This window comes from Rhincodon typus, chromosome 15 (assembly GCF_021869965.1).
Source record: "Rhincodon typus isolate 14 chromosome 15, sRhiTyp1.1, whole genome shotgun sequence".
NCBI classification, from domain to species: domain Eukaryota; kingdom Metazoa; phylum Chordata; class Chondrichthyes; order Orectolobiformes; family Rhincodontidae; genus Rhincodon; species Rhincodon typus.
The window spans coordinates 27,183,100-27,194,357 of NC_063346.1; the positions used below are offsets into that span (position 1 = coordinate 27,183,100).

The following is an 11,258-nucleotide window of genomic DNA, read 5'->3' on the forward strand; positions in this document are numbered from 1 at the left end:
TCAGGCCTTGAGATCTTACAATGAATCCCATTAATTTACCTTCCAGTGTCAACAGTTATACACTTTTTCAGACACTTCCCAGACTTGCTTATCTCTAAGGACTGTTTGAATTCCATTATTCATCGTATTCATTGCTATCCTTATCCAATTCTGTTACTGATTTTATATTTCCTACTGGCTAAATCACAGGAGATGCAAAAAGATGCTAATTCCTACTAATTGCTATAAAGTTCATAATAACTTGAGTGAACTCCTAAGGTTTTACAAAGAATGATGTGGATGGGCCAGTGTTGGAATGTGGTGGACAAGGTCGGAAGTCACATATCACCAAGTTATAGTCCAACAGGATTAGTTGAAATCACCAGACAAAGGGGCAGTGCTTCAAAAGCTTGTGATTTCATATAAACCTGTAGGACTATAACCTGATGTCGTGTGACTTCTGACCTTTTACAAAATGACCTTTTACAAAATACCCTTTTACCTTATCACTTGTCTCTGTCCTTCCTCCCTTAAACCTTGGATGTACAAATGAATTTGAGCTGTCTGCATCGTTATTATTTATATTCACTTATTTAAGTTGTGAAGCTGCCGTTGTTTATATTCTCAAAGTCAAGCTGGTGCCCCTTAAAGGTCATCTGTTTTCCCCATTTGTCATTCAGTCCCCCTCACTGATGGAATGGAGACTCCTCTCCAATATCTAACTCTTTGTTTAAATGAATTCAGCCAAATTTTTTAATGTTAGGTGTCGATTGCATTTCTTAACTTTTCAGTACTCAGTTGAAAAATGAGCGGTATGGTGGCTCATTAATTAGCACTGCTGCCTAACAGCACCAGGGACCCGGGTTCGACTCCAGCTTCAGGTGACTGACCGTGTGGAGTTTGCACATTCTCCCTGTGTCTACGTGGGTTTCCTGTGGGTGCTCTGGTTTCCTCCCACAACGCAAAGACATGCAGGTTAGGTGGATTGGCCGTGCTAAATTGCCTATAGTGCATAGGGTTATGTATGTTAGGTGGATTAACCATGAAATGCAGGGTATTAGGGATAGGGTAGGGGGTTGAGTATGGGTCGGATGCTATTCAGAGGGCTGGTGCAGACTCAATGGGTTGAATGGCCTGCTTCTGATTGTAGGGATTCTATGATTCTTGATTGAATCATACAATCACTTAAACAGTCTTTATTATTGTGATATGATATTTTTCCTCTAATTCTTGCTAAATTACAAACCTCGGGCTGTCTATTTCCAGATGTCTGCAGCTGTGGTTTGTACAGTACTCCGTGTATTAATTTGTAAGTTTCTTTGTTCAAAATAAACCCCGTTACCTTTGATTTGTCTCCTTCTCAAAGCTACCATTGTGTTAACTTATGATCTCACTTTAATGCTGCATCAGGCAAGATAATTCTGTTATCGCAGCTAAGAATCTCTGCCATATTTATGCCAATGGGTAGGCATGTTGTGCCAACTCTGACCGTGGGCTGGCCCAACAGTAAGTGTGGAGAACCTGTTCACTCTTGGCATTATGCTGCATAATAGATGATTTTACTTGTCAGCCTGGCATAGAATATCAATCAAATTTAGTATATTTCATGCCATTCATATTGATGATGCCGGTGTTGCAGAATCTGAGGTTATACTGCAATTGTTACATTATTGCATACCGAGCCACAGTTAATTAATGAAAATTAACTCCTTTAATTATTTTAGAAATGCAGGATGATGCAGGCACTTCAGGATGTGGAATTTTAATTATTTTAGATTCTAGTTTGTAAAGTACGTGTAATATATTGTCCCTGCAGCCTTGTTAGTGAGTATGTGGGTAAAACATTGCGAAAAGTGGAAATAGGACGAATGACACAAAATAATTTTGTAAAACTTGTTCCATGGCAATGGTGCATTCAGTGTTCTGTAATGAATTTTCCTTAACCAGGATGTTTTTGCAACATAGAATATGTGAAACAAATTTTTTGACAAATATTAACTATTTCCTTAACTTAAATCTGCTAATCCATGTTACCATTACTTAAGGAAAAAAATGCATTAATTCAGATCAATCTGTTTTCAAAAGTGTGGAAAATCTTTTAAGTTATTTAATTAAACTTGAGAAATGATCAAAACAATCTAAAATATTCTCTTGGCCCTAACATTTGTGAAGAGGAAGAAGAAAAGATTTTGCAGGAAGCTATGAAAGATGTCCTCCTTGGTCAGACTTTAGCAATTTTTGTTTACAGTTGAATGGCGGGGGCAGGGGTATCATTATTGTTGAAATGAATACCTTGATATCCAAGTTTCTAGATACTATTCTTACCTTCGATCATTATTGCTGTTGTAATTGTGTGGAAAGGTTATAATTAAAGTTCAAGCTGTTACTAAAATACAGCTTGATGCTGAAAGTTAGGCCTGGTGCATTTTACAGAAAGTCTAAAGGACTCTGGCATTTTGACGAATGAAACCCATTTGGCCTTTTTGATTAGCAAGATCTTTTTTTAAGCAAGCGCACTTGTAAGGGACTGTCCAACTCTTCAGCACTTGATATCAAACCTTGTTTTTAATTGTATTGTTGCAGATCTCTGAAGAGTCTCGGTAATCGGTCAGTAGAAAAGGAATTTCCACACCTTTACACAAATGGCTGTAGCTTCAAAGATATTTGTGCTGAGTGTGCAAAATTTGTTGCCGACATCATCAACTCAAGTTGTAAAAGTGTGGACCTTCTGAATAATACCCCTAGGAGGAAAGTCCAATCAATGTATGTGCACTCAACGAGATCCTGAAGAAAATAAGAGCAAGAACTAATTGCATTATGAACATCACATGATGTCCACCAAAGCTGTTGACAGTCATGTTGCACGTGCTGGTGTTATTGTTCTTTCAGGAATTATGCGATGCTTCAAAGAAGTGCTCATGACCTCTGATCTCTAGCAGTTGTGACAATGGGTCTTGTGGAAGTTACAATATAAGGATGGACATTTTCTTGTCAAAATGCTAATATATTTCAGCTGTGTCACAAACATGGCAAAATGATGATACTCCAAGTTAGTTCATGGGCTGAGGAAGCTTGGACTTTTGAATCTGATGGCAACTAGCTCTAAAGGTCAGGGCAGGGGTCTGGGTGAAATGTACAGATTTTGAGAGAAATTTGGCCGCCTTGACAGGAACAAGAGGCTTGGTCAGGGTAAAATACATAAAATTGAAAATTTATTTTTTCTTTTATTCTGAATGATTTCATTAATTTATTTTTTTTTGTTTGATGTGATCTCCCTTAGGCTTCCAACTGGTTTTTCTGTGTTTCCAACTAGTTTTTCTGTGCTTCCAACTAGTTTTGCTGTGCTTCCATGCTCCTGAGCCTGCTGCTGTTATTTTGATTCTATTACATTTTCTACTTCATTAAGGCGAATACTGACGCAAGTTTTAGAGTTCTGTCCATGTTATACTTCCAAAACTAGCTTCCTATCCCATTTATATACTATAGATTCAACCATGTTTTACTTGAAGAGAGCTTTATTGTAATCCTCGATTAATATGAGGATATTTGTTTATCATTATCTATTATGGAGATCAATATTTGTGTATTGTCAGAGTTGTTCATAAATTGTAACAATATAAAAATTATCAAGAGTTATTGTTGCCTAAGGTGAGTTCTTATTCCTAGTTGAGCTATATCTCTGTGAACATTCTGTAAACCAAATAGCTTTACTCTCATCATAGCTGGAGAGAGATCAAGCAAGGCCATTCTGAATTCAGAATAACATGTTACATTTATTCTAGTTACTTAATTTACCACTAGCTAATGGCTGTAAACAACAGAAGAAATTTAACTTTGCAGTTAATTGCCTGCCTGCTGAAATGTTTGTTGTTAATAGACATTTTGGTGCCCTTTTTCTTTATTAATGGACATATTCATGGGAGAATGGAACATTCTAATAATACTTTATCTTCTCGTATTAATAATAATCTCATCCATCTACAGATTATTTAGATAAGTATATATCAGTAACATTTGATGTTATGAGTTTTTATAATGAGGTGCTGACATGATGTAGTAACCATTGAAAAGGTGTCATAACTGAATATTTTATCAGTACATTGGATCTTTTGTATTGATGAACTTCACATTAATGTGGAATGGACACTAACATTCATAATGTTAGAAATAGAAAACAAACTAGAAATAGTTCAGAGTTACAAAATTTAAAACAAACTGAAGTTCAATTAATATCGTAGAAGTAAAGTTCCTAAGTGCTTTGACTAAAATTGTCTAATTCAAAAAATCACAGTAGCAAGGTCACATTATTCAAGCTTTTGGGATTTGTTTGTTTGTCTTTACATTCTGCATTGCTGATCCCCTTTGTGGCCATTCTTGTGACTATTGCATTCAAGCAACATTACATCATGGAAAGCACTGATGAGCCTATCATGTTTGCAGTGTTCTACCAGGATACACACAACCTGTAAACATCTAAGTAAACAACTAATGAATGGAAACTCCAACTTTGGGAAAAATTAAACATTAAAGTTCTAAACGTAGCTGTTGCTATGCAAATCTGGAATTGTTTCCCTTCTCAAGACTTCATGTTTTCATTGAAAATATGGGACCACATAGTCAATAGGCTGCAGCTTTCATTTATTTGAAACTGAATGATTAAGAAGTGAGAAAACCAGTTTCAATAAATGTGGAACACTGCACGTTTTAACAGCTTATAAAGTTGCCTGATGCTGAGTGTTGAGCTTTTCAGAGGTCTGATGATAGATTTAGAAATTTTAAGAGTGCCTTTTGATTGTTACAAAATCTGTTCAAGAACATTTTACCACAGCTGCTAAATTTATTGTTGAATATGTAAACATATAGGTCTGGAGAAACTAGTGTTTCTGTTATTGATCCTACTTTGGCATAACATTTCTTATTAGCTATAGTAAGCTTAAAATGTTTAACAAAGATGACCTGTAAGACAAGTGCATGATGTAGCATTTAATAAGCTTGAAGGTTTTCCTGACTGCGGACATTAACAAAGTTATTGTTACCCACTTGGATGTAATGCATGCCAAAGAATGGCCACCAGGAGTACAATATCAACTGAACAGAACATATTAGCTTTTTAAGGATATGTCTCCACAAGATAAGACCTACAGGAATGTACTGTTATAAATGGAACTCTTAAGTTAGACTTGAAGACCTGTCATATCTGCTAGTAAAACTGTTTCTAACTAAGTCATCAGGCATGTCAGTATGTGCAGTTTCTCCATCCAAATGTCGATTTCAAACAGTACTTTAGCTATCAGAGAAATCATGCAGGTATGTTATTATAGGGCCAAGCTATTAGCTTCTGGTTAAGACATTGCACCACAATGAAAAGTTGCATCTCACCAAAGAAACTATGAAGAACAAAGCTTGTGTTTCAGTGCGAAAAGTTTTCAGTATAGGTAATGAATATGACTAATTATCAATGCACCTTCCCTAGAATGATGGGATGTGTGTTGTGTGTGTGTGTATAATGACTGGATATCAGTCAAACAGCATGTGGAAAATAATATTATATAAATAAATTAACATTTTATGTAGAGCCTGTTGTCCAACATGGAATGTAAATGTATTTGATATGTATGTATTTTTCTTGTAAATATAAGTTCAATTTACTGCTGGATTAAATAAAACTGAACAAACTGTTTCAGTCACTTCTGGTCATCAGTTGGTAAAGTTGTCAGTGAATATTTGGAAACTTAATGAGTCACATTTGTTTTAGTAACATACATGCTATGGAACAATAGAAATTACAAGAATGCTAATGCTTTTAAAAAATGATGCAGACGTAAATATTTCTGCAAAAATCACTTTTGGATTTGAAGATTATTAGTGAATGCTGAAACATTACAAACATTATGTATTGTTCTTCCAAACTATTAAGTAAGAACAGGAGTTTGAATGTTAGTGATAAATGCTTTTAAGTTTTGGCAAAAATCGTAGCTCGGGTTGTGGATGAGGTTGTTGACTTGCTGGCTGAGCTGGCTTGTTTTTGTTCAGACGTTTCGTCACCATGCTAGGTAACATCCTCAGTGGAGCCTCCGATGAAGCGAGGTTATTCTACTCCGCTTGGAAATGCTATTGATTATGAAATGCCAGTGATTAATTATATCACCATGAGAATTTCACACCAGTGGCTCTTTGAGCTTTAGTGAACAAGTTTTCACAATTCAATATAGTTGGTTCTTGTCCTCTTAACATCGTTCCTTTTATCAACAGAATTGATCCTAATCATAGTGTAGGATTTCTCATTGGAGCAGGAATTCTTATCTAAAAGTATATCTTATTTATAAGTTTACCATACCTTGATTCATGTCAGTTAGCAGGTTGCGATCATTTAATTGAAGCACACACATTGTGTTTGCGACAAGGCTGTTGGCACATGAACTTCTTGTGAGATTGACATAACATTGCCATACAGCAATATGTCCATCCCTTGTCTGATTAATGCTGGCAAACAACAAGCTGTCTGGCTTGTGTCTGTGCTAAAAATCAAGCAAGACAGAAATCTGTGAAGATTTAAGCACTCGTTGAGGGAGCAAATTGCAAACAGGCACTGATGCTGTGATCATCAATGTAGGCGGAGAGTGAGTTGGTCTTAGAGCAAGCAAGCAGTCCTGAGATGCTCCAGAGTTGAACCCATCAGATGTGTACCTGTCACTGCACACAATGTGTCCTGGCAGAAGCATTCTAATGAAAGGTGTCAGTGTGCTCCAAGGTGCAGCAATGACGCGTAGAACTGCAAATGTAAATGGGCAAGAGATGTACCATGAGGGTGCAGTGAAGTTGTCTGATGCCAATGTGTGGGTGAGGTGGTGCATGTGATTGCTGCCCATGGAATGTGCCCTGGGATGTTGGTAACTGGTGTCCAAGATGGAGGCCCGGGGTAGCAAGTGATGAGCAGGAGTCACCAGTTAACTTCTGACTTTCATATCAGAAAATGTCACAATGGGTGGAAGAATGAAATTGCATATAAATCCGGTGAGATTAAGTAATAATGAGATGTTCATACATGCAAGACTGCTTGCTGCTAACTAGTGAGAATCTCATCAACATTTGGAATATAAGACTTTTTTCACTCTTCAGGGTGAGTAGCACCTCACTGCTAATCTCTAACGATTTTCAGATTTCTAGCTAATGCTCACTTTTCAGTGCCTGGGAAGATTCCACCAATTTACTCTCTCTCTACTCAGATGCTGTCTTAGCTGCTATGTACGTCCAGCTTTCTGTGTTTCTATTTTAAATTTCCAGCATCTACAGTATTTTGTGTTTTATTTTCTGAACGGAGCATTGCTAATAAGAAATTGGAAAGGCAGTCATGGATGTCAGTGAAAGTCCTAGTGATGGGAAGATGAAAATTAGACGAGGCGAACCGATTTCCCTTTGATTTTTCCAGCTGCTGCAGACCTCTGACGTTTTTGCCTGGCATCAGCTGGAGAAGTGAATACATCGCACAGTGGATCTTTGACCATGCAGCTTAGAGGGCACATTGATAGCAGTACTTTTGAAGTGGGAAAGAAATTATTGTTCCATTGTTAAACTGCCAGAATCAGCCTTCCTAATGACCGGCTGCCCTTGTGTGCTAACTTTCCGTGTTTGCTGTAAAAGGACGCGCAAGTCCCTTTGTGACAGCTCTCTGCACTTTGCACTTTTCTTCCATTTAAATAATGCTGCGCTCTTTGTTTTTTCCAAAATTAGCAACTTCATGTTGTCCCACATTGTACTCCATTTCCCCACTTACTTAACCCATCAATATCTCTCTATAAACTGTCTTATATCCCGCTACAACTTGTTTTCCCACCTTTGTGTGGTCTGAAAATTTGGTTACAGTACACTTGCTTCCTCCAAGTCATTTGTGACAAAAGAGGCTTTTATTAGCATATAAGCAGAATTGGCTTGTAGCGGAATGTTATATCAAATACAGATACCTGTTTACAGCCAGTAGTTGACACCAGAACATTTAATATCGTAGTTCTTATGAAGCGTAAAGCTGTCTCTTCCTGTTTTTCCCCCCAGATCTTTTCTCCCTCTTGTCCTCACCTCATGCTTTGTTTAATATGGGTTTAGTTATCTGAAGTAATCCAGGTATTCTTGCTAGTAGAATAAACAGAGTTTCCTATTTGCTTATGTTATCTGCTTTGTATATAAACGAGCAGGTGAAGCACAGCTCCTTATGTTCAATGTGGTCATACTGCATATTTGACGAGAGGTTCATTCATTGTTTCACTACAGCAAATTTACTAAAGCAAGGTAATTGGAAGTAAGAAGAATCTTACTTGTATTGAAAAACAAATGCCCTCATAGATATAACGCACTGATCACAGATATAAATCTACTTTCCTCCCATTTTACAATATTTGATTAATAGACAAGTACTTTGCATCCCAAAACTCTCTTGGTTCTTTCTTAAGATTGAGCACTTTACTGGATTTTATTTCATTTCTCAAAAACTAAGAATTTCTTCTAAATACTATGGCTGACCTCAATGTGCTGCATAGGCAGCAGCATAACTCTCAACTTTGTCAACTACACATCAGATACCTGTCTGAAACTGTCATTTCTTTCTTTTGTACCAAGTCTGCCTCTTAGAAGTCCCAAGTGTTTATTCCTCTAGAGTACTTTATTTTAATGTTTCCTGATTTTCTGCTGTCTCATTGCATTTTTAGGGTGCCCTTTCTTGGTTACCTTCCTTTTTAAAATATGTCTTTTAATTTTTCACCCCATCTATCCTGCAGACATGCTTCTCATCTGTTCACAAATATGCTGAACTGCTCTTAGCTGCTATTTAGTAAAATAAGGTCTTCATTGTTCCTCGCAACTTTCAAGCCTTTGCATCAATTTTGTGTAGACTAACTCGTATTTAAATGAAAGAGAACATATAGACATTTTAGCTTTCAGCTTTTGCAGGCTGTCTGCCATTTATTTTTGATTTGTCACTTGCTGAAGTTCTAGTCTGTTTTCTCATAATATAAACATATTCATAATGTGCGTATGGATTCTAGCTTAAAGAGGGAATCAAAATATGAAAAGACATTTTTCACTCACCATCTAAATTTGTTTTATTTAATGTGTTTAATGTCCATTACTTCCAACATGAAAGCTACTTGGAGCAGAGGTCACATGACAATGGCAAATCACAGTTTTACAATGCACAAATGCATTTCTCCAAACATCACCCTTTCTATATTAAAATAAAATGCAAGCACTATTATTTACAATTCCAAGTTACACTATATCCATTAGAGAACAAAGAAAAATTTGTCAATAAAAACTATTATTTCTAGTCAGTCTCACTTCTTTTTCAGTATCTGTATATTGCCTTTCATCCATATTTTCTAAAGCATTTTGATCTTTTAAGCACATGTGTGAGTTAGTGTTAGCAGTTTGTCTGTTATCTGCTTAGTCCTGTGGCAATGTTCTTTCTCCAGGCAGTGTTGGTCACTTGTTTTCAGATCCAGTGTCTTTGCTGTTCTGATGACTTCCAGAGCATGTTAAAATGATGTTGCTTACTTTTTCTTTTCAAGTGAAAGCTGCACATCCTAAGCAGTCAGTTTGTGCACTCTGATAATACATGAGACGGGAACTCTGCTAGGTAGTTCACAAATCCCAACCAATCATTGTACTGTTTTCATATCTGCTGTTTGCTGTGTCTCTGCTACAGCCCTCACTTTGTTAGGATCAAGATGAAATCCTTTCACTATCAATACATGACATACGTGCTCGACTTCAAATATTTTCAATTGCATCTTTTTCTTCTGTCATGCATTTTTTTCTGTTGTCATGTTATGACTGCCTCTTCACCCTCCTATATTTTTTTAAATCACCTGCTAGCTCCTTTCCTTTGTCTGGAATTTCATGGGTTGGTGGGGCTGCTGGTTCCTCTGTCTTTCAGGCTGTACTTGTAGGTAGTTGGAACTCTTGACAGATGCAGAATTTGTCTAATACTCGTGTCCACTTCAAGACGATTTTTAGCAGGAATACTTTCAAGACCTGTTAAAAAAAAAAAAAAATCTTTTTAATTTTCTAGGATCTGTTCAGCAATCAATGATTTAGTGGCCTGCAAACACTACAAATCTCTTTGTGGCACATGTAGGGTTACCAGTCTGAGCTTTAGACTTGCTTCAGCTGAGATAAGTGGATTTTGCTTTATTTCCACTATTTGGAACTGCAAATCTTTTGATCTTCCCATTGTGTTTGGCTCTCAGTTTCATTTGACCTCTTGAAATGAGTACCATTCCATTCTGAGTTATTTTGCACAGGTCTGAAAAACTCATGTTGTTGCACAAACCATAAATGTCTATCTGAAACTTCACATTCACTGAGTGATCTCATTCTGCACTCATTATTCCAACAGTCACAAACCATTTATCACACTTCGACTTTACAGTGCCGACCTGTGGTTGTGATATAGTGATTTGTGAGAATCATCATGTTATCTCTCCAGCAGCCATCTTTACAAATTTGTTTTACTTCTTTCTAGGTAAACACTTGTGTACAAAGTGGTTCAGCTTCTTGCAGTTAGAGTGCTATCTTCCTCTTTTCTTTTGAGTGGTGTCCTCTGCAATATTTATATTCTTTTCTCTGGACTTGATCTTTTTGCTGGCACTTCTGCAAGTATTTCTTAAGAGTTCAGACTGTCGTCAAGACTGTCAAAATTTCTCCAGTCTGACTTTTCTGTCCCTTTATCTGGCCCAGGGTGCAATACAGCTTGTTTCACTCTTTTCCCTGCACTGATAGAGAGTCATGGAGATGTACAGCACAGAAACAGACCCTTTGGACCAACTCATAATGCCAACCAGATTTCTTAAATTGATCGAATCCCATTTGCTGGCATTTAGCCCATCTCTCTCTCTAACCCCTTCCTGTTCAAGTACCCATCCAGATGCCTTTTAAATGTTGTAATTATACCAGCCTCCTCCACTTCCTATGGCAGCTCATTCCATACACGCACCATCCTCTGTGTGAAATAGAATTGCTGTTTTTATTTGCTCAGGCTTCTTACTTAGTCAAGTAGGAACCTCAAAGTTTTGCCACTCAGACCGAAATAAATTATAATTTTCATTGTCTTTCACTTCCACAGCACAAGTTAGTGAAAGGCTCACAGCCTTTCTGACTTACCCAGTAATTCAAGTTGCAAACTACTGTTCTGATTCTTCATTGTTACCTTTTACAGTTGCTGACTGTTCTATGGCTCTGAAAGTACACACAATTTCAACTGGCCTGTTTTAACATTATTTCTTTTTCTA

General features: G+C 37.0%; 1 protein-coding gene across 2 annotated transcripts in view; it reads left to right on the forward strand.

Moving 5' to 3' along the window:
- The window catches only part of spire2 (spire-type actin nucleation factor 2), an 82,768-nt gene extending 77,118 nt beyond the window's left edge, over nt 1-5,650 (forward strand). For both annotated transcript variants that reach the window (XM_020510078.2, XM_048605662.1), the window contains exon 15: nt 2,563-5,650. In XM_020510078.2, the coding sequence (XP_020365667.1) occupies nt 2,563-2,767 (205 nt within the window). In that variant the 3' untranslated portion in view covers nt 2,768-5,650. The remainder of the gene's footprint in view (nt 1-2,562) is intronic.
- Nucleotides 5,651-11,258: the final 5,608 nt, after the last annotated feature.